The following is a 25,055-nucleotide window of genomic DNA, read 5'->3' as shown; positions in this document are numbered from 1 at the left end:
AAATATCCCACTCTGTTTATGTACGTACATAGGTATTTTATCGATATATCTATATTAAGATGATTTACCCTTGGTTTAAAGGGACACATTGTAGGCACCCAGACCACTTCCTCTCATTGAAGAGGTCTGGGTGCATTGACCCTGTCTCCTTAATCCTGCAATGTCAATAATTGCGGTTTCTGAGAAACTGCAATAGTTATATTGAAGGGATAACTCCTCCTCTAGTGGGTGTCTTGCAGCTAGACGTCCTCATGCTTTGTATAAAGCGGTCCAACATTTTTAAAACTCTCACAGGAAAACAGTGATTAAATTATTTCCTTTAGGCTCCCCTATCACTGATGTCATGGGAGGCAGATCATGATCCAGGGACAGTGAATGAAAGACGATGGAGGAGGGGAGGGCATCGTGAAGGCAGTTTTGTATTCCTAACACTATTGTTTTCCTTTACGCACAAATATGACACTAACGCAACAAGCCCACTGTACAGCGCTGCAGAACATGCTGGAGTTTTAGAAATAGTAATAATAACAACAACAGGAGACGTAAGCATAATTCTTAAGTATTTAGCAATATGTCCTGCTATAAAAAATAAAAATAAAAAAATAGCCAAGTACTTATGCTTATACACACTCAATTACTATAAAGGATAAAGGCAGCATTCTGTGTCACAATGAAAAAATAGTGTTTAATGAAAACACTGATATTATTTAGATTCGAATATACTTTCCTAACATGTTCCCCTCAGTCAGTAAATAAAATAATGCTAAAACTCACCACCGTTGCAGCGTAGAGGCCCTGTACTCCCGTCATACTGCACCACTGATGTCAACTCTCTCTAGCTGCCGGTAAGGGGGCAATGTAAAGCGGGGGCTCAAGAAAGGACATGGGCAGCACACAGGTGGGAGCTTGCTGCCATTGGACACCTGTCGCAGCATGCTGTGTGTGCTGATCTCGGATGTCCAATAAGTATATACTGCACCGAAATGTGCATCAGTTTCTTTCCTATGGGTCAATTTGAACTTGCACACACTTAGGCACTTCACTGCACTGTGTGGTACACGTTTTTGTTATGATTCAAGTTTTTCTTCTATGCCTATTTAGTAAGTTTAACAGGGAGAGAGGCCTTCTCTACTTTACTTTATCTGTCCTACTTTTGATTATTAGCGCTGCTGATCCTCTAGACAGTAACCTTTCTCCCTTTAGCATTTTTTACCGTTGCTCAGGAATTAAGGGGAGATCTACTAACACCCTATGCATTAAAAGGCCAGGACTAATTAAGCCTACATGTGTATTGCAGATTTAGGTGTTTAGAAACTTTATCTCCTCACTTACTTTGGTATGGGATTTTGTTATGATTTACATTTTTTCTTCTATGCCTGTCTAGTAAATCTCACAAGGTGAGAGGCTTTCTTTATTTTATTTTACTTTATCCGTCTGTGTACTTTTGATTATTAGGGAACCTTTCTCCATTTAGCACTTTTTCTGGTGCTTAGGTACTATGGGGAGATTTACTAACAACCTATGCATTAAAGCCCAGGACTAGTAAAGCCTATACTAGTCCTCCTGTCCTAATGTGTTTTACACCCCACCTCCTATAGAATGTAAGCTCATTTGAGCAGGGTCCTCTTCAACCTATTGTTCCTGTAAGTTTATTTGTAATTGTCCTATTTATAGTTAAATCCCCCTCTCATAATATTGTAAAGCGCTACGGAATCTGTTGGCGCTATATAAATGGCAATAATAAATAATAAATAAATAAATATATGAATATTGCAGACTTAGGTGTTTAGTAACTTTATCTCCTCACTTACTTAGGCATAGGAGTATCCTTATAAGGCTAGTTCGGTATTTATTATTATTTGGAGTCACAGTTTATTTTTGTGTTGATACTTTCTGTTACTTTAGATATTTAGTGGTCTCCCTCTGATTACATTGTTCCATACCACTGGATGCTTTGGTACCTACGTCTTTATCTCCAGTCAACATTTTATTCACAGTTTGTGAATTTTTGCTTCTTTTTTTCCTTTGAAATAAAGATGATCCTCACATACCGACCGAGTTCCATACCTGCGACTTAGTCGTAAAATGAATTGGTCGGTAAGAGAGGATGCTGAGACAACTACATCTCGCATGCGCTAGAGAGCAGGCCTATGTTCGGGGGAATACCCCTGAACAGGGACCAGCTCACTAGCGCAGGGAATTCCTCAAACATATGTTTGAGAAAAATTCCCTGAACATAGACCAGTTTACTAAAGCATAGATTCCCTCGAATCAATGTTTGGGGAAGAATCTCCAAAAATAAACCAGCTCTCCAATGAGGAGAATCCCTCGAATCCCTGCACTAGAGATCTGGTTGAATGTCCAAGCCGTTGTTATGCAGATCCACCTACGCTTCAGCCCCTGGCAAGTGAGGTGGTCTAATGCAGTGTTCTCCAACCCAGTCCTCATGGACCACCAACAGTCCAGGTTTTGTCAGTATCTCCATTGGAATAAAACAGGGAAATACTGGACTGTTGGTGGCCCATGAGGACTGGGTTGGAGAACACTGGTCTAATGGCCGCTGTTCCCCCGCTGAGTTCAATAGCCCCGCCTTCGATCAGGTGAAAGGTCACGTGAATGTGTGTGCATCATCAGGTCAAGTTCTGGAATCACAAGACCCATGTTAGCCAATTAAATACAATTTAGAGCTATTTAAACCTCTCATTGCTATTTTACACTGTCCTGTGTGGTTTCCACTAGATGGTTATAAGAGTATATGTTCTATATGTTTGTCTTCTGTCCTGTTCTTGGCTTGTTCCTGACTATCTCTACTTCTGCTATTCTTAACATTTTGGCTTTGTCTATTCGTTTATGCTTCTGTCTGTGTCCCTGACCTAAGGCTCGGTAATACGTTAATCTATTTTTGTATTTTCTCTTATGTTTTACTTAATTATGCGTGCTGGGCCACAGTATTGTCCTTTCAGCTCCGATCCGACACTTATGTATCTACGTCTAATATAGAGTAGACCAACATATATCTACAGTAGGGCTGGCCAAAGTCTAGGTCATCTGATGTTGAAGAACTACAACTTTAATTACAACTTAGGGCTGGCAAACATCATAGGAGTTGTGGTAGAAAAATAGCAAAAAATATCTTTAACTCAGCTGAGCTTCTAATTTGGCTCTGGTGGCCTAAATTTTGCAAGTCATTTGTCAAAATTAAGAGCTCAATTGATTAATGTGCCAATTGTAGACAACTGTGTGTATTATAAAGCTTGCAGGTGTCTAGGTGCATAGAAAGTAATATATAAAAAAACACCACAATTAAAACTCACCTTTCAACTCGAGGTGTCTGGGTCCTGTCATGTCTACTGCTCCTTCTTTATCTAAAATCATCCAGATGAGGTTTTTTGGCCAATCAAAAGCTTCTCACTAGAAAACCATTATGAGCCCTTCTTCTCAGAAAATCATTTAGAGCATGCACGGCAAACACACTGTGTCAATAGGTGTACACACATTTTTTACAGTGAACAGACAGCAACTAGGCACGAAGATTACCACATTAAGTTATAGTAGTTTTGGTTCTTCAAGTGTCTCTTTATGCATATAAATGTATTTCCTACCTCAAACATTTCCTAAATCAAATGTTTGCCAGTAATCCTGTAAAGTTACAGCGATGTCACCTTAAATGAGTTGCACTGTCCCGGTGTATATAATTTACTATTTATAATAGGCCAAGCCAATTTTTATAATTCAGTTGTCTTTTAGGGTATGCACCACTTCCCCTGAAGCAGAATGCCAGATATTAAACCAAGGATGGAAGGGCTATCCTGTTGAATTTGAGACATTATTAACACATACAAAAAATGAAAATGTGTATTTTTTTTTCTTGAGCAGAACAATTTCAATTTCTCATACAGCTTTTGCATCACGGGACATGATTTGTGTATTGGCCAGTGATTAAGAGCCCATTGCCCTGGTACAGACAGTTATGATGGGCCTAATTACAGAATATTATAGATAGAAAACATTAAAACAGTTATACCACTAAAGCGTCATGTATCTGATGGAGATGGTGCTGGATGGAAACTCATAGGATATAGCTATCAGAAAACACATGCCCTATGCTAAGCTCTTGCTTTCATCTTTCAAGTAAATCCATACCCCCTAACAGCAGTGTCCGGTGAAACAGGATTTCAGTGGTCGGGGTAAAAGTGTGGGCCAGTGATGTAAATCACGTAACCGGAACTGCCCGAAGGGACAAACATACCCAAAAACAGGGCCTGCCTGTACTAAAAATTAGATGGTCAGCCTGGTGTGAATGCACGTCAGGTCCTTCCAATCATGCAGGATGACCAACCAAGGGCATACTGTGCAGACAGCACCCCGAGCTTGACATAACTGCATTTAATGATGTGCTAGGTCTACCCTTTCTAAGGACTGTCCCCTAGCACTCTCCCCTAACCTTATTAGTAGCAGGCAGAAGCTTCTGTTAAACAGTCTAGGACAGAGAAAAAGTGTATGTTGGCCCTATTCCATAGGCATGGGCCTGGAGCTGTAGCTCCATCAGCCCCTATGTTAATCCGGCCCTGTGCTGGGCCAAAGTATCGTCCTGACAGCTTGCAATGAGTGCATGCATACAAACATGTTTTACTTATTTAACCCCTTAAGACCGCAGGACGTTCTATGCCGTCCTTATTTTGGTGGCTCTAAACGCCGCAGGACGGCATAGAACGTCCTGCGATCTTTTGTACTTACCCGGTCGCTGGCGATCCCACGCCGGCGATCGCGGTATGGGGGACTTACCTGGGAGCCCAGGGAGTCCCCTCTGTCCTCTTCGGCCCCCCAGGGCCATGTGATCGCGAGGTCCTTGCGAGGACCCCGCGATCACATGGACGGCATAGCCAGCAGGGGGAGTGCCTGTAATGACAGGTACTCCCCCTGCTGCCTGGAAATAAAATAAAATAAGTTAAAACAGTGTAAAATAAGATTATATATACTTAGATCATATATATATTTACTATATATATGATCTAAGTATATATATACACATATACACATACATATACATACACTGTCTACATGTATTTTAATATTAATATATACATAATTATATATATATATTAATATCAAAATACACGTACAATGATATTGATTAAATATATATATATATAATTTTCATTATATATATATATATTTATATACAATAAAAATAAATAAATGTATAAATGTTAAAAAATAAAATTAAAAAAATAATAAAAAATAAATAGATAAAAAATATATAAACATGCGTAATTTCGTATACGTATATATATATTAATATCAAAATACATGTAGAATGAAATAATATATATATCTATGTACATAAGTATATACGTATATATCACTATATATATACCTATATATATATAAAAATAATAAAAAAAATTATATACATATATATATATACACATATATATATATATATATATATACACACACATATATATATATATATATATATATATATATATACATATATATATATATATATATATATAATAATTCTACGTATACATTTATCTAATAATTTTACATAATTAGGTCATTTTAATAATTACAATTTGCAGGACCTGCCTGACAACCCAGGCTGAAAGTTCAGGGAATAACATTTTCTAGCACTATATTTAACCCTGTAACTTTCCAAGACACCATAAAACCTGTACATGGGGGGTACTGTTTTACTCGGAAGACTTCGCTGAACACAAATATTAGTTTTTCAAAACAGTAAAATATATTACAACGACGATATCGTCAGTGACAGTGACATTTTTTGCATTTTTCACACACAAATGGCACTTACACTGATGATATAATTGTTGTGATACGTTTTACTGTTTTGAAACACTAATATTTGTGTTCAGCGAAGTCTCCTGAGTATAACAGTACCCCTCATGTACAAGTTCTATGGTGTTTTCAAAAGTTACAGAGTCAAATATAAGGTTTGCGTTTCAGTTTTTTCACATTAAAATTCGCCAGGTTGCCTTTGAGACCGTATGGTAGCCCAGGAATGAAAATTATCCCCATGATGGCATACCATTTTCAATAGTAGACAACCCAGGGTATTGCAAATAGGGTATGTTCAGTTTTCTTTAGTAGTCACTTAGTCACAAACACTGGCCAAAATTTGCGTTCAAATTAGTTTTTTGCAATTTCAAATATTAACACTAACTTTGGCCAGTGTTTGTGACCAAGTGGCTACTAAAAAGACTGGACATACTGCATTTGCAATACCTTGGGTTGTCTACTTTTGCAAATGGTATGCCATCATGGGGGTAATTCTTATTCCTGGGCTACCATATGGTCTCAAAGGCAACATAACCAATCTGGCGAATTTCAATGTGAAAAAACTGAAATATGTAACACGCTATATTTGACCCTGTAGCTTCCCAAAACACCATAAAACCTGTACATAGGGGGTACTGTTTTACACATGAGACATCGCTGAATACAAATATGTGTATTGTATTGCAGTAAAAGCAAACAGTATTTTGACATTCACAGTTAAAATGTCACGTAGAACTAAAACAATTTAAAAAATTCTTATTTTCTCCCATTTTTTTAATATTTTTTTCATATTAAATTATGTTCCATACCTAAATATTTGATGTTAAACAAAAGCCCTGTTTCCCCTGAATAAAATGATATATAATAAGTGTGGGTGCATTTAATATGAAAGAGGTGAATTACGGTTGGACAGACATATAGCGCAAATGCCAGGTTTTGTTTACGTTTTGTTTGGATCACAACTTGTACATTTGGCTGCGGTCTTAAGGGGTTAATGCTTTCATGTTATTTTAATGTGTAAATCTGAGAAGGAAAACAAGCTAGAAATATGTCAAACTGTTTTATCAAACATGATATAAAAGGGAGTAGTAAACACAATTTTTAAAATGCCTTGCTGTCCTCTGTCCAAAGCACTAAAAGACAGAGAGACATACATACAGCAGGTGAGACAGCTCAGTAGAAGCAGCTGAAAAGTCAGGGCAGGAGATTTGTTTCTCGAGAGTCATCTTTCCAAGGTTGATAAAATGAGTACCACTGAGTTAGGTAATTGTAGCAACAGTAGTAGAAGTACTTAAAAATGAAAGAATCATTCACTTCGATGATGATTATTATTTAACATATGAAAGATATATAACATAGTATTTAGAGTAAGATACAGAATCAATTTGAAAACTCAAAGATACGTATGTGAACTACAAGATTTCCCATGACAGCTTTGCAATTACCGAACAAAACAAAAAAAAACTTTTGACTTTGTTAACCCACCAAGTACCAGAGGGGCTATGTAACACAACAAATGACAAATTTCTACCCAGAAAGAAAGAAAAAGAAACTGCACAATAGTACGAGAACGTGAACTTTTTCCAATGTATCTTGTGTCACAAATGTTTCTTTTAATGAAGACACTCCAACCCTACGAGATCACAGCAAGTGACAGCTCCTAAGGAAATATAAACTCCCATCTGTCTGGCATTCAATGAGCCCCTTTGTGCCCCGGTGTCTTTTCTGCAGCTATTCTGTGCTGTTAGGAAGCCCCTGAAGCCTGATGAAACTCAGGCCCTCCATCCATCTTCAGACAATGGCCCAGGCTGACATCACTGCATTTCATTCATCTTCATTTGTCCAATCACATCCTGTCATTATAATGTAAATGGAACACTTGAGGATTCATCTTTTCTACACTCTATGATAAGGTGGAGAAAGGCTGTCAAAGCCCCCGGGGTGCCATCACAGACAGCAGACCAAGCCTTTATCCTGTGCCTTGTGCTCTGTATCCCAGTTAACGCGCCTGACATTTACATCCAGCTCAATGGGACGCAGAGTAATCCAATTTCTCAGCTCCCTCCACTTCCCCACATTGAGGAAATCAGCAAATTCCCTGTGGATAGGACACTCTCCTTATCTTCTTTGTATTTTAGTACAGAATCTTTGGATTACTCTTGTACATGTTCTCAATCTCCTGAGGAGCTGTAGAGGTAGGAAGATGTGACAGCTCACACATGAGCCTCTCCCCAACCCCTAGCCCCCATTTAATTATATAATTCTAAACTAAGCAAGGTGCAGAATACAAAGTAGACAGTTAATATTACCTTGGCTTCCTAAAGAAAATTACTGTTATCTTAAATAACATAATTATATAGTAGCAGCTATTTCCAACTGTGTATATTGTTGACTCTTTCCAATTATATATATCACTGCAAGCAAATTATTAAGTCATTTGATTATACCGATAAACCAACAAATTGCAGCTTTATTTTATAGTCCAAATAGAAGTAATTCTAGTCCATATGCTTCAATTTTCAGATAGATAAAATTATTGTTCAGAATGTCTGATTCAAACTTACAAATAAGATAAAATCACACATATAACTAATCAAACCATCTATATCTTTAAGTATGTAACTTCATAATCTAAGTATGTTTACTTAGTGCGCTATAAGTTACTAATTGCAACTTGCACAGAAGTAAATAACTTGTTATGACCAGGTACTCAAATTAATATAATATATATATTGAATGTTAATCTCTTAAGGATCACATCACGGTCTATGCAGGGGTTAAACGCGTAGTTACGGCATAGACAGTCATGCAGTGGAGGGGCAAAATCCACGCTGGTACCAAAGAGCCCCTCAATGTGTCTGTAACAAGGCCAAGCATTCAAGGTTAAGTAAACTTTTGATCAGGGCCATTTGGGTGGAAAAAACCCAAAAACAAAACATTTCTTTGCATGATCAGTCATATTTTCAAAATGAATGCCACATTTTCACAATTTCCACCAGGGTATGCAAACTTTGAGCACAACTGTATATGGTTTTCATATTGAGTTGGAAAGTGTCTGTTATGTTTGTATTTCATATAAATGTTGCTTGCTTTATTCTAGTCCCTTGTTCTAGGCAGTTGATATTGGTTATGTATTTCAATGTTTAGATTGCTATTTGGATATATTTATTACTTTATATATGGTGTTAATAAATGTTTTTTTTTTGTTTTTTTTTACAACAACTAAAAACAACTCCCTTTTCAATGAACACTAAACAGTAAAAACAACCCTTTACATTTTAAATATTCTACACAGGATCCAAACCATTAGTTGTTTAGACCAATTTCACAAGTCAAAGATAAGAACTAAGCTATTGATTGTTTAGACACTGGTTAGAATAAATTCATTTATAATTGAGTCTCAGTAGTGTTATATTTTTGTTTACATACTACTTGCAATATGTTGGTATTTGTTATATACACTTGGATGGATATAGTAAAGAGTTACCTTGTCTATTAAGTCAGGTCGATTTGTAGCTGCCAAAATGACAACATCTTTAAGCTGTTCTATGCCGTCCATTTCTGTAAGCAACTGAGCTAAAACACGATCAGTCACATTACCGGCGCCTGAAGAGCTATGGGAGAAAAAGAAACTCAATGTAAAAAGTTATGAAATCATTTTAATACTGAGCTAATTAAAAAATATACCATGACCATGAATTAAATAGCAAGAATAACAATTCTTTATATAAGAAATATAGGGACACTATAGTCACCTGAACAACTTTAGCTTAATGAAGCAGTGTTTGTGTATAGAACATGCCCCTGCAGCCTCACTGCTCAATACTTTGCCATTTAGGAGTTAAATCACTTTGTTTATGAACCCTAGTCACACCTTCCTGCATGTGACTTGCACAGCCTTCCATAAACACTTCCTGTAAAGAGAGCCCTATTTAGGCTTTCTTTATTGCAAGTTCTGTTTAATTAAGATTTTCTTAGCCCCTGCTATGTTAATAGCTTGTTAGACCCTGCAAGAACCTCCTGTATGTGATTAAAGTTCAATTTAGAGATTGAGATACAATTATTTAAGGTAAATTACATCTGTTTGAAAGTGAAACCATTTTTCTTTTCATGCAGGCTCTGTCAATCATAGCCAGGGGAGGTGTGGCTAGGGCTGCATAAACAGAAACAAAGTGATTTAACTCCTAAATGACAGTGAATTGAGCAGTGAAACTGCAGGGGAATGATCTATACACTAAAACTGCTTTATTTAGCTAAAGTAATTTAGGTGACTATAGTGTTCCTTTAACAAGTCTGTAATTGTGGGATGCTCATGTGGTAAGGAAAATTCTGAAAGTTGTAACATCTATCACTAGTCCATGTTAGGGGACACTGATTTCTATAAACCAGTCATAATAAGCAGCCATCTATTTATTTATTTTTCAAATTCCCAAGGCCTACAAATTTGCTCTAGCCATTCACTTTGACCTGCAGGCAACGAAAAATCAATTCAAGTCAAAAATATAATATACTTACATCCGTACATAGCTTTAACTGTGCTGGGACAAGTAAAAACCCAAATACATCACTGTATGTCAGACTATTATTCACTAATTTTGGTTTAACCGTTCAGGAGTAGCATTAGAACAGCAAAAATAAATAAATAAACAAGTCGGAACATATCATTAGAAAATATTTTCTCCATATATTAAGAAATTAGCCTGTTACACCTCGTATATCCCCATCCTGAAATGGAAATTAGGCAATCCTTAATTGCCTAGTTCTGTATAGGTTTGTGGTTTGTTAATAAATTATGCAAAACGCTGGCCAACTTTCAGGCTCATATGTTTTTTGTTTGTTTTGGCACACACCAGACAACTGCCTTCACTCCTATTATTGTCATTATTGCCATATACCTCCCAAATGTCCCTATTTTGGGCCCATTTTCCCCTGTCCCTTTTTTCTATTCTAATATTCTTCTTTCCAAGGAGCTCTATATTGTTGGTGTGTAGGAGCGTAACAGATGTCCACAGCAATAATACTAACAGTGCCCACAGTAAATGTGTTTAGAAGCCAGCCTGTGCAAATTTACATAACATTTACATAAAATGCTCCCACCACCCCCCCCCTTACATCCCTAAAGTAAAAGTGTCGCTCTCGGTCCATTTAACATGTAGGCCACTTTTGCCCCTAGCACGTACTCAACATATGTCAACCATGAGAAAGCATATACAAATAGGTAATCTATCATAAATAGTTATAAACATAAATGTGTTCCACAAAAGGAAAATACACTGTTTATACATACAAGTATATCAAACGTAAAGAGGCACTGTAACCCCCCCCCCAGCGCGTGTGTGTGTTAGAGTGTGAGTGTGTGTGTGTGTGTTAATGTTAGAGTGTGAGTGTGTGTTAGAGTGTGTGTGTTAGTGTTAGAGTGTGTGTGTGTTAGAGTGTGTGTGTGTGTGTTAGAGTGTGTGTGTGTGTTAGTTAGTGTGTTAGAGTGTGTGTGTTAGTATAAGAGTGTGAGTGTGTGTTAGAGTGTGTGTTATTATTAGAGTGTGTGTGTGTGTGTGTTAGTGTGTATTAGAGTGTGTGTGTTAGAGTGTTACTGTGTGTGTCTGTTAGTGAGTCTGTTTGGTGTCTGTTAGTGAGTGTGTGTTTTGTAAGTGAGTGTGTATGTGTCTGCCTGTCACTGAGTGTGTGTCTGTCAGTAAATGTGTGTCTGTTAGCTAGTGTGTATGCGTCTGTTCGTGAGAGTGTGTGTGTGCGTGTCTGTTAGCTAGTGTGTATGCGTCTGTTCGTGAGAGTGTGGGGAGAGCTGGGGATCTCTCCGCCCCCGATCCGCCTCTCAGCTCCGAATGCGCATGCCCAATGCCTTCCTATGGACGTTCAGCGTCTTCTCATTGTGATTTTCACAGTGAGAATCGCGGAAGCTCCTCTAGCGGCTGTCAATGAGACAGCCACTAGAGGCTGGATTAACCCTCAGTGAAACATAGCAGTTTCTCTGAAACTGCTATGTTTTCAGCTGCAGGGTTAAAACTAGAGGGACCTTTCACCCAAACCACTTCATTGAGCTGATGTGATCTGAGTGTCTGTAGTGGTCCTTTAAGTGTATGTGTATCTGCATGCACTGGCGGACATACCGCGGTTGCAGGGTGCCCGCTGCCAGTTACTCTGCGCAGGGGGAGAGGGGGGGAGCCACGGATCAGTTTTCGCATCGGGGCCCCATGGGTTGTGTGTACGCCACTGTCTGCAACATCAGAAGCTGGATTGCTCTACAGAAGAAAGTACAGCTGATGCAATACTGCCCTCTATGGCTGAGAGCACTCAAGTGACACTCTCAGCCAACTCTGGTTATGCTTTGTACTATAGAGCAATCTGACTTTGGATGCTGAATACTGAAGACCGGATGCAGTGCTGGGCCCAACGTCATCTATTTAAGTAGTCATCAGTTTGACATCTTATCATGAGATGGTGCCAGTGCACTCTTGGAACCATAACTACTAAAGCAAACTGTCAAAGAGTTCAATTGTTCCCATAAATCAAGGGTTCTTACCCATATATTTTTTTTTTTTTTTAATGAGCAGAGAATCATTTTGCCATCATGCATTTCTCTCTAATAGCATAATGATTTTCTACTTAAAGTGGCTCTGTAACTTGTTTCCCCATTGTGTCCCACGGTTTCTTCGCAAAGTTATATATAAGGAAAAGTAGGGACTACTTTTCCTTAAGCATAAAACGCAGGTTGACAAAATTTACAAAAGGTGGAGCTTTAGTCAAACTCCATGCCATTTGTCAACTCTTGTCATTGGTTGTTAAGTTCTTGCTCAACTTCTTCCAGGGCTGATGTTTGCGGGATCAGAGAGATCCACTTTAATATATCTGTTATGAATGCTGGTATTTCGGATACTTCGAATGTTCTCCAGACGAAAATACAGCATACAAGTAAAACCACCAAGTAATAAGACGCATACCAAAACATCAGACTGAACTAGATGAAGGGTACAACAGGAATTCACTTATTCAGGTTAAACGGCAGGCTTTTTATGCAAGACATGAGTACAGTATACACGCCCACAGAAACTCCTACAACACGCTCCTTACATTCCTGAGTCACAATGATTCGACATAAAATATAAAATATCAAAAGTACATCATAAAGCACAAATATTATAGGGATCCCCATAAATGGCATATTCCCGGATAGCTTGGATCTGAGCACCCAAGTTGTCCAAAAAGCGCTCAGATCCCACGAACAGAGCCGGATCGCCACCGGGGCAAAGATTTGGGTAGCGCTTGCCCAAAACAGTTCCAGAGTTTCATGGGAAGCGGTCGGTCAGTTTCGGGAGTCCCAAACCGAACAAATCCACAAACTGTGTCCCTTGCTCATAGGTAGCGTTTGTTCCCTGGGTTCGTGAGAACAAGTCTACCGAACAGCGCTCTCCTGGCTGGTCTGGGAAAAGAAGAAGGAGTTCGCAAAGTTGACCGGCATTCGGGAAGTCGAGTGTTCGATTTGGAGTTCCAGACACTCGACGACCAGGTCCCGCTGCCTCTTTTTGTGCACCAAGAAGGCCGTTGTTTTCTCCAACACGTGTTGTTCAGTTACATGAACAGCGGCCACATAGGGAGAGCACTAATTCTTGTGGTTTTCTTTGAACTTAATGAGACAGGGGGGTGGTCGGTGTTCGGTAGATTTATCTACCGAACCAGAAAAATAATGAATGAGCACCAAAGTATGTAGGTTTTTTTCACAATACCAGATATCTGAATTATTGTGCTTACAGTTGCATTTAGAAAATAAAAAAACAGCACAAATAATAAAAAAGATCTTCCATTTATCTTGTTATTTTTGTCGTGCTCTTTCCAGTTTTATGTTGTTCTTTAAAACTGGAAGCCAAATTGCTTCCCACGTAATCATAATACATCTTACTAGCTTGTAAACCTCAGCTGAGGCATTTTAGCTAGCTTTAAAGAAAAACTCTCACCCCCATAACAATTTCCGCTCTCGTCAGACCAACAAAATTTCCACTCTGCCACCACAGCATGAGGCAAGTTGACAAGGCCAGTGAAAGGCTGAGAGTGGCAGACTACCACTGGCTTTCTATTGAGAGTAATGCTACGAACATTCTCAGCCTATCACCAAGAGGAAAGAAGGGGGGCAGGGAGACTAACTTTGAAGATTAACCTTTGGAAAATGATTTAACCTCGTAAAATAAGAAGGCACCTAAACACTACTGTCCCATATGAGCTAAAGTCGTTATAGGGATGAAAGTATTTTTTTTATACCTTTGGTTGGGTTGTATTGTAATGTAACTTTTCCTCCGCAATGTAATAACTGATCAAGTCATTGCAGCCACATATTTTGTCACTAAAAATTCAATTGTTTATACTTAAATCACATGGATTACAATCACACATATTCCATTTCAGACTGTTTGTTATATCATCAACTGATGTACAACAAAATAAATTAGCATAAAGCATATTTTCATGTTAGACTATTAAACACAATTACAACAGTTGTGTGTACCTACTTTGCTTCAGCTTAGCTTGCTTAAAGGGACACTATAGGCACCCGGACTCAGCTCCTTGAAGTGGTCTGGGTGCAGTGTCACTGTAAAGTTCTGGAAGTTCTCACGCTCTGCATGAGGACATCTAGTGTCAGTAAAATCCCCATAGGAGGCACTGAAGCAATGCTTTCCAATGGAGAGGGCCTAATGCACTCACCATGCATACGCATTAGCCTCCATCCCTTGTCAGGTGATGTTGGAGGAGGCGAGTGCTGATCTAGCACTGAGGGAGATCGTCTCTGGAAGCGGGCATGTGTTAAAATATTAACACTCACCATGCAGGGAGGGAGTGGTAAAAGGGAACTATAGTGTAAGGAATACAACTTTGCATTCCTTACACTATAAAATCCCTTTCATTTAACACAACTTTCCTTATGGTACAGCAATCTGGAAGAGTCTTTTGAGGACTGTCTTGAAACAAGACTATTGGCATTAAATCTACCTGCTCAAGTACTAATATTCAATAATTTCTAGTACTCATAGAACTGTTTTTAAATGAGTATACTTTTGATACTAAACTCTATAAGCACTGTACATTATTTTCAAAGTGTTACAGGTGTACTATTATGCCTGTACTACTTTTTAGATGGAAGCGCTCTCTAACTAGACACTATTTGCACAGACTGGTTCAGTTAGAAATCTTGAAAAGGGAGCCTGTTTCTAACTATCAGCAATCTTACTATCCTACACATTCCAAGGAACAAGAAACAATAGACTGCCTTGGTTGCCCAGAGATAGTGTCTAGCCTCTGAAGATTTTTTTTTTTTAAATATATTCTCTATTTTGCTTAGACATCAAACCAAAAAATGAGAATATAAAATATACAAATGTGCAAAGCACTATATAAGTGACACAACACAAATGCTAATATGATATATACACCACATATTACGTTAGCAGAAACCACACTTTGTATGTAACTTCTCCCAAAGCCTCTTCTTACATGACTGAAGAAACTATTGAGGTAGCAAAATGTGTTTCTGGACTTTAAAATAGTTTTCTTTAATCAAATTGGAATAAAGTATTTTTGATAAACTACAAGCATCCTGGTTGTTCCATCTATACAAAAATTGGGAAATAGATTGCAGGGAACATTTGGTGTGGACCTCATCTATACAATGTCTATTCACTAAAGCCAACTGACGATAGGGACTTCTTTTCAAAGAGTGCATTCTATATATGTATGTATATATATATATATATATATATATATATATATATATATATATATATATATTTATTTTCTTCGCAAGTACAGCCAAGCCTCAATAGTAAGCCAGTAACCAACCCCATTGTCAGGGCTCCGCGGGCAGCGGTGAGGGGAGGCTGCAATCCGCTTGCAGCACTCACCCTCGGTCCATCGCTGCCCGCGGCCCCCCCTCCTCTTACCGGGCGGCGAGTGGCGTCCTCTCCTCTTGACACGCCGCTCGCGTCCTCTCCTCCTCCTCCCCCCAGCGGCAGCATGTCTAACGCTGCACGCTGGGAGCCGGCACCCATATCAGTACGCCGGGGTCACTCACGTGACCCGGCGTTAAAGCGACAGTACAAAAATCACAGTGGGGGGTATAGATACCCCCCACGTGTGTTTGTTAATTCTGATTGGAAGTTATCCAATCAGAATTAAGGCTAGGATATTTATACTTACCTTTCCAGCCTCTCTGTGCCCTGTTGTGGTCTTTGCTTTATGTATTGATACTGAACGTGTGCTTTCTGGTTATGTACTCTCTGGCTTGTTATACTGACTTTGTGACTTTCTCCTACCCCTTTGACCTCGGCTTGTTTATCGTTATTCTGTTTTCTGGTTCCCCTTACTCGGCTTATCTCCTGACTATTCTGTGTGTGCTTAGCCCGGCCACTCTAAGGTCCGGTACTGCACACTTTCTGTGTGTGTGTCTGTGTGTGTGTTAGCGTGTTGGGTTCCCCGAATCGTGACATTACAACAGGGCCATAATGGAACCTGCTGACATACCACAGCTCCTAGTTAATAAGGAGGCTAGAATGGATGGCTTGGACCACCGTATGGATCAGTTTGCTCAAGCTTTGCAAACCATACTGGCTCGTACTGCACACCTGCAGCCTGCCGTCCAGGAGGCGGTTGCTGCTGTGCCCGAACCCATTGCCACTCCAGTACCCGTTCCTGCTCATGTAGTCCATATGACACCGCCACAGCGCTATAGTGGTGACCCAGCATTGTGTCGTGGTTTCCTCAATCAAATTGACATCCATTTGGTGATGAATCCACGTTCCTATCCCACCGACAGATCCAAAATTGCCTTTTTGATAAACCACCTGTCTGGGAGAGCTTTAGCATGGGCAAACCCCATGTGGGAAAATATGTCTCCTATGTCCTTCACAGATTTTTTGTCAGCATTCAAACGCACGTTTGATCAACCCGGTAGGGTTGCCTCTACTGGCAAAGCTCTGCTTAGGGTTCGACAGGGTAACAGATCTGTAGCGGATTATACTATCGAATTCCGCACTCTAGCAGTTGAAGTGGTTTGTAATAACGACGCCCTCGTAACAGCCTTTCAGGAGGGTTTGACCGCTTACATACTGGATGAGATAGCATCCAGGGAACTGCCTGTCCTTCTAGATGATATTATAGACTATGTAATCCTTATTGATAACTGCATTAGAGAGAGACGTAGTCAAAGACGGCTGGATACACGGGTGTTACCTGCTCTACCCAGTACTGCATTACTAGCGTTACCCGCTCCTAGGCAACCATCCCCCGAACCCATGCAATTGGGTGCTACGGGGTTAACTGAGGCTGAAAGAACGTATCGTAGAAGGGAGGGGTTATGTCTTTATTGTGGAAAGAGGGGGCACCACTGTAATACATGCCCTAAATTACAGGGAAACTCCAGCACCTAAGGCCTAGAGAGGAGTCGGCCTCGGTGTTATGACTTTGTCCTCTCATATGTCCATCTCCAGACCATTTATTATGGTCTCTCTTTTGGTCAATAAAACCACCATAACAACTAAAGCCTTGATCGATTCAGGTGCGGCTGACAACCTTATGGATGAGACCTTTGCCAGAACCGCAGCCTTGACTTTGATCCAAAAGGCCACACCCTTGGCCGTTGAGGCCATAGATGGTAGACCACTTGAGAGACCTCTGGTGACCCATGAAACCCGAGATATAGAGATGTCTGTGGGTGCTTTACACAAGGAAAGGTTAACCTTCCAAATAATTGACTCCCCTACTGCTTCCATTGTTCTGGGTTTTCCCTGGTTAGTGAAACACAACCCAGTACTTGATTGGGGTTATTTAGACATACTCTCCTGGGGGGAATCCTGTCAACGAGACTGTATGGCCCAAGTACGTCCCGTTTGTTTACTTAACGTGCCCACGGCCAAACCGCTTTCTGTTTCTGTCCCTTGTGTGTATGCAGACCTTGCTTTGGTTTTCGAAAAAAGGGAGGCAGATAAGCTACCCCCACACCGTGAGTATGACTGTGCCATAAACCTGTTACCGGGTACTATGCCTCCTAGGGGTAAGGTCTACCCTCTTTCTGAGAAAGAAAACCAGGTCATGGAGGAGTACATACGGGAGGCCTTAAGTAAAGGTTTTATTAGAAGGTCCTCCTCTCCTGCCGGGGCTGGTTTCTTTTTTGTGGCAAAAAAGGAGGGCGATTTGAGACCGTGTATAGACTACAGAGCCCTAAACAATATAACGATTAAAAATGCCTATCCGATCCCCCTCATTACTGAATTGTTTGATCGTGTCAAAGGTTCTAGATATTTTACTAAACTAGACCTCAGGGGGGCTTATAACCTTGTTCGTATCAAGGAGAACGATGAATTGAAAACGGCGTTCAATACACGTAGTGGGCATTACGAGTATCTGGTCATGCCTTTTGGATTGTGTAATGCTCCTGCCGTTTTTCAGGATCTCATAAACGATGTCTTTAGAGATCTACTGCATGTCTGTGCTGTAGTCTACCTTGATGACATACTTGTATATTCTCCAGATTTGAAGACACATCATACTCATGTTAGGATGGTGCTTAAGAGGTTGTTGCAGAACGGTCTTTATTGTAAATTAGAAAAATGCTTATTCGACCAAACTTCTGTACAATTCCTGGGTTATGTTATTTCTGAACAAGGATTCAGCATGGATCCTTCTAAATTGGAAGCCATATTGTCCTGGCCCCTGACCCAAGGTCTTAAGGCAATACAACGATTTATAGGGTTTGCCAATTATTATAGAAAGTTCGTTAAAAACTTCTCATCCATTATTTCCCCTATCACTAAACTGACAAAAAAGGGTTTACACCCCAGGGTTTGGAATCCTAATGCTATTGTGGCCTTCGAAACTCTAAAAAAGGCATTTGCCACTGCCCCTGTGTTACACCATCCTGATCCTTCCCTTCCCTTTGTACTGGAAGTAGACGCCTCTGAATCAGGTATAGGAGCAGTGTTGTCACAAAGACAATCATATGACGAACCCCTCCTTCCCTGTGGTTACTTTTCTAAACGCTTGTCAGAGTCTGAAAAGAATTACGACGTCGGGAACAGGGAATTATTGGCTATAGTGATGGCATTTAAGGAATGGAGGTACTTGTTAGAAGGAGCTAGACACAAGATTCTGGTTATAACCGATCATAAAAATCTATCCTATATCGCAGATGCTAAGAGGTTGTCCTCCCGTCAGGGTAGATGGTCTTTATTTCTCTCCCGTTTTCAGTACATAATCACATACAGGCCTGGTTATCGAAATGTCAAGGCTGATGCTATCTCCCGCCAGTACGAACCTGTAGATTCTGTTACCTCCACTCCTGAGCCCATTGTACCCACAACTAATATAATAGCTACTACCCGTTTGGTTATCTCGTCTCTTTTTCTTGATGGTATCAAATCATACCAATCCCAAGCACCCTCTGAGACTCCTATTGGTAAGCTGTACGTGAAAGTAAAAGACAGAAAGAAGTTGTTAACTTTATTTCACACCGCCAAAACGGCTGGTCATCCAGGGGTTACCAAGACTTACAAGGGTCTTTTCCAACAGTTTTGGTGGCCCTCACTCAAAAAAGACGTGGTAGATTATGTGCAGGCTTGCCGTGTCTGTACACAGTGTAAGTCCCCTAATGTTAAACCCCTGGGACTCCTTATGCCCCTATCTGTACCCAAGAAACCGTGGACACACTTATCCATGGACTTTATTGTGGATCTTCCTTCATCTGATGGGCAGACAGTAATTTTGACTGTAACGGATAGGTTCTCCAAAATGGCGCACTTCATTCCGCTTAAGAAGCTACCTTCTGCGGTTCAGTTGGCTCAGGTGTTTGCCAAAGAAGTGTTCCGCTTGCATGGTATACCACAAGATATCGTATCTGACAGGGGCCCTCAGTTTGTCTCTCGGTTTTGGAGAGGCTTTTGTGCTGAGATGGGGGTCTCCTTATCGTTTACTTCCTCCTATCATCCGCAATCTAATGGAGCTGCCGAACAAGCAAATCAGTCTGTGGAGTTGTATTTACGCTGTTTCACAAATGCACACCAGGACAACTGGTCCCATCTCCTTCCCTGGGCTGAGTTTGCCAGGAACACTGTGTCTCATTCTTCTACTGGCGTAAGTCCTTTTATGGTGGCTTATGGGTTCCAACCCGCTGTCCTTCCCGGTGTGTTCTCCGACAAGGGAATGCCCGCTTTGGACGAGCACCTCGCCTCCTTATGGAAGATGTGGGATCAGGTCCATGCTGCTCTTTGTCGTGCTGCTGCTACTCAAAAGAGATTTGCTGATCGTCGTAGGTGTGCGGCTCCTTCTTATGCTCCAGGTGATAGGGTTTGGTTGTCCTCTAGGAATCTCCGCCTTAGGGTTCCCTCGATGAAGTTCGCGCCCAAGTTCCTTGGTCCCTATAAGGTGTTGCGTAGGGTGAAACCTGTGTTCTACTCCCTGGCCTTGCCCCCTTCCATACGCATACCTAACACCTTTCACACCTCCCTTTTGAAGCCCTTGCTCTGTAATCGGTTCTCTGGGTCTCTCAGGCGTTCCGATGCCCTCCACGCGGTCTCTAGTGACGTATATGAGGTGGCTGCTCTCCTTGATTCTCGTTTCTCTCGAGGTCGGTTGCAGTATCTGGTTGATTGGAAGGGTTACGGCCCGGAGGAGCGGTCGTGGGTTTCTGTCTCTGACTTGGACGTGCCCTCTTTGATCCGCTCCTTTCATGCGCGGTTTCCTTTGAAGCCTTTGGCTTCCCGCCCTCCGGGCGGTCCTCGAGGGGGGGGGGTTATGTCAGGGCTCCGCGGGCAGCGGTGAGGGGAGGCTGCAATCCGCTTGCAGCACTCACCCTCGGTCCATCGCTGCCCGCGGTCCCCCCTCCTCTTACCGGGCGGCGAGCGTCCTCTCCTCCTCCTCCCCCCAGCGGCAGCATGTCTAACGCTGCACGCTGGGAGCCGGCACCCATATCAGTAAGCCGGGGTCACTCACGTGACCCGGCGTTAAAGCGACAGTACAAAAATCACAGTGGGGGGTATAGATACCCCCCACGTGTGTTTGTTAATTCTGATTGGAAGTTATCCAATCAGAATTAAGGCTAGGATATTTATACTTACCTTTCCTGCCTCTCAGTGCCCTGTTGTGGTCTTTGCTTTATGTATTGATACTGAACGTGTGCTTTCTGGTTACGTACTCTCTGGCTTGTTATACTGACTTTGTGACTTTCTCCTACCCCTTTGACCTCGGCTTGTTTATCGTTATTCTGTTTTCTGGTTCCCCTTACTCGGCTTATCTCCTGACTATTCTGTGTGTGCTTAGCCCGGCCACTCTAAGGTCCGGTACTGCACACTTTCTGTGTGTGTGTCTGTGTGTGTGTTAGCGTGTTGGGTTCCCCGAATCGTGACATTACAACAGGGCCATAATGGAACCTGCTGACATACCACAGCTCCTAGTTAATCAGGAGGCTAGAATGGATGGCTTGGACCACCGTATGGATCAGTTTGCTCAAGCTTTGCAAACCATACTGGCTCGTACTGCACACCTGCAGCCTGCCGTCCAGGAGGCGGTTGCTGCTGTGCCCGAACCCATTGCCACTCCAGTACCCGTTCCTGCTCATGTAGTCCATATGACACCGCCACAGCGCTATAGTGGTGACCCAGCATTGTGTCGTGGTTTCCTCAATCAAATTGACATCCATTTGGTGATGAATCCACGTTCCTATCCCACCGACAGATCCAAAATTGCCTTTTTGATAAACCACCTGTCTGGGAGAGCTTTAGCATGGGCAAACCCCATGTGGGAAAATATGTCTCCTATGTCCTTCGCAGATTTTTTGTCAGCATTCAAACGCACGTTTGATCAACCCGGTAGGGTTGCCTCTACTGGCAAAGCTCTGCTTAGGGTTCGACAGGGTAACAGATCTGTAGCGGATTATACTATCGAATTCCGCACTCTAGCAGCTGAAGTGGTTTGGAATAACGACGCCCTCGTAACAGCCTTTCAGGAGGGTTTGACCGCTTACATACTGGATGAGATAGCATCCAGGGAACTGCCTGTCCTTCTAGATGATATTATAGACTATGTAATCCTTATTGATAACTGCATTAGAGAGAGACGTAGTCAAAGACGGCTGGATACACGGGTGTTACCTGCTCTACCCAGTACTGCATTACTAGCGTTACCCGCTCCTAGGCAACCATCCCCCGAACCCATGCAATTGGGTGCTACGGGGTTAACTGAGGCTGAAAGAACGTATCGTAGAAGGGAGGGGTTATGTCTTTATTGTGGAAAGAGGGGGCACCACTGTAATACATGCCCTAAATTACAGGGAAACTCCAGCACCTAAGGCCTAGAGAGGGGTCGGCCTCGGTGTTATGACTTTGTCCTCTCATATGTCCATCTCCAGACCATTTATTATGGTCTCTCTTTTGGTCAATAAAACCACCATAACAACTAAAGCCTTGATCGATTCAGGTGCGGCTGACAACCTTATGGATGAGACCTTTGCCAGAACCGCAGCCTTGACTTTGATCCAAAAGGCCACACCCTTGGCCGTTGAGGCCATAGATGGTAGACCACTTGAGAGACCTCTGGTGACCCATGAAACCCGAGATATAGAGATGTCTGTGGGTGCTTTACACAAGGAAAGGTTAACCTTCCAAATAATTGACTCCCCTACTGCTTCCATTGTTCTGGGTTTTCCCTGGTTAGTGAAACACAACCCAGTACTTGATTGGGGTTATTTAGACATACTCTCCTGGGGGGAATCCTGTCAACGAGACTGTATGGCCCAAGTACGTCCCGTTTGTTTACTTAACGTGCCCACGGCCAAACCGCTTTCTGTTTCTGTCCCTTGTGTGTATGCAGACCTTGCTTTGGTTTTCGAAAAAAGGGAGGCAGATAAGCTACCCCCACACCGTGAGTATGACTGTGCCATAAACCTGTTACCGGGTACTATGCCTCCTAGGGGTAAGGTCTACCCTCTTTCTGAGAAAGAAAACCAGGTCATGGAGGAGTACATACGGGAGGCCTTAAGTAAAGGTTTTATTAGAAGGTCCTCCTCTCCTGCCGGGGCTGGTTTCTTTTTTGTGGCAAAAAAGGAGGGCGATTTGAGACCGTGTATAGACTACAGAGCCCTAAACAATATAACGATTAAAAATGCCTATCCGATCCCCCTCATTACTGAATTGTTTGATCGTGTCAAAGGTTCTAGATATTTTACTAAACTAGACCTCAGGGGGGCTTATAACCTTGTTCGTATCAAGGAGAACGATGAATTGAAAACGGCGTTCAATACACGTAGTGGGCATTACGAGTATCTGGTCATGCCTTTTGGATTGTGTAATGCTCCTGCCGTTTTTCAGGATCTCATAAACGATGTCTTTAGAGATCTACTGCATGTCTGTGCTGTAGTCTACCTTGATGACATACTTGTATATTCTCCAGATTTGAAGACACATCATACTCATGTTAGGATGGTGCTTAAGAGGTTGTTGCAGAACGGTCTTTATTGTAAATTAGAAAAATGCTTATTCGACCAAACTTCTGTACAATTCCTGGGTTATGTTATTTCTGAACAAGGATTCAGCATGGATCCTTCTAAATTGGAAGCCATATTGTCCTGGCCCCTTCCCCAAGGTCTTAAGGCAATACAACGATTTATAGGGTTTGCCAATTATTATAGAAAGTTCGTTAAAAACTTCTCATCCATTATTTCCCCTATCACTAAACTGACAAAAAAGGGTTTACACCCCAGGGTTTGGAATCCTAATGCTATTGTGGCCTTCGAAACTCTAAAAAAGGCATTTGCCACTGCCCCTGTGTTACACCATCCTGATCCTTCCCTTCCCTTTGTACTGGAAGTAGACGCCTCTGAATCAGGTATAGGAGCAGTGTTGTCACAAAGACAATCATATGACGAACCCCTCCTTCCCTGTGGTTACTTTTCTAAACGCTTGTCAGAGTCTGAAAAGAATTACGACGTCGGGAACAGGGAATTATTGGCTATAGTGATGGCATTTAAGGAATGGAGGTACTTGTTAGAAGGAGCTAGACACAAGATTCTGGTTATAACCGATCATAAAAATCTATCCTATATCACAGATGCTAAGAGGTTGTCCTCCCGTCAGGGTAGATGGTCTTTATTTCTCTCCCGTTTTCAGTACATAATCACATACAGGCCTGGTTATCGAAATGTCAAGGCTGATGCTATCTCCCGCCAGTACGAACCTGTAGATTCTGTTACCTCCACTCCTGAGCCCATTGTACCCACAACTAATATAATAGCTACTACCCGTTTGGTTATCTCGTCTCTTTTTCTTGATGGTATCAAATCATACCAATCCCAAGCACCCTCTGAGACTGCTATTGGTAAGCTGTACGTGAAAGTAAAAGACAGAAAGAAGTTGTTAACTTTATTTCACACCGCCAAAACGGCTGGTCATCCAGGGGTTACCAAGACTTACAAGGGTCTTTTCCAACAGTTTTGGTGGCCCTCACTCAAAAAAGACGTGGTAGATTATGTGCAGGCTTGCCGTGTCTGTACACAGTGTAAGTCCCCTAATGTTAAACCCCTGGGACTCCTTATGCCCCTATCTGTACCCAAGAAACCGTGGACACACTTATCCATGGACTTTATTGTGGATCTTCCTTCATCTGATGGGCAGACAGTAATTTTGACTGTAACGGATAGGTTCTCCAAAATGGCGCACTTCATTCCGCTTAAGAAGCTACCTTCTGCGGTTCAGTTGGCTCAGGTGTTTGCCAAAGAAGTGTTCCGCTTGCATGGTATACCACAAGATATCGTATCTGACAGGGGCCCTCAGTTTGTCTCTCGGTTTTGGAGAGGCTTTTGTGCTGAGATGGGGGTCTCCTTATCGTTTACTTCCTCCTATCATCCGCAATCTAATGGAGCTGCCGAACAAGCAAATCAGTCTGTGGAGTTGTATTTACGCTGTTTCACAAATGCACACCAGGACAACTGGTCCCATCTCCTTCCCTGGGCTGAGTTTGCCAGGAACACTGTGTCTCATTCTTCTACTGGCGTAAGTCCTTTTATGGTGGCTTATGGGTTCCAACCCGCTGTCCTTCCCGGTGTGTTCTCCGACAAGGGAATGCCCGCTTTGGACGAGCACCTCGCCTCCTTATGGAAGATGTGGGATCAGGTCCATGCTGCTCTTTGTCGTGCTGCTGCTACTCAAAAGAGATTTGCTGATCGTCGTAGGTGTGCGGCTCCTTCTTATGCTCCAGGTGATAGGGTT

The 25,055-nt window shown here is 41.7% G+C and overlaps 1 protein-coding gene across 1 annotated transcript in view; it reads right to left on the bottom strand.

Moving 5' to 3' along the window:
* The window catches only part of AFG2A (AFG2 AAA ATPase homolog A), a 358,336-nt gene that overhangs the window by 218,633 nt on the left and 114,648 nt on the right, over positions 1–25,055 (bottom strand). The window contains exon 14 of the mRNA XM_063458412.1: positions 9,293–9,419. Coding sequence (XP_063314482.1) covers positions 9,293–9,419 — 127 coding nt within the window. The remainder of the gene's footprint in view (positions 1–9,292; positions 9,420–25,055) is intronic.

Source organism: Pelobates fuscus, chromosome 6, assembly GCF_036172605.1.
Source record: "Pelobates fuscus isolate aPelFus1 chromosome 6, aPelFus1.pri, whole genome shotgun sequence".
NCBI classification, from domain to species: Eukaryota; Metazoa; Chordata; class Amphibia; order Anura; family Pelobatidae; genus Pelobates; species Pelobates fuscus.
Note: the sequence above shows the minus strand (reverse complement) of the source record. Positions and strands in the feature narration are given on the sequence as shown.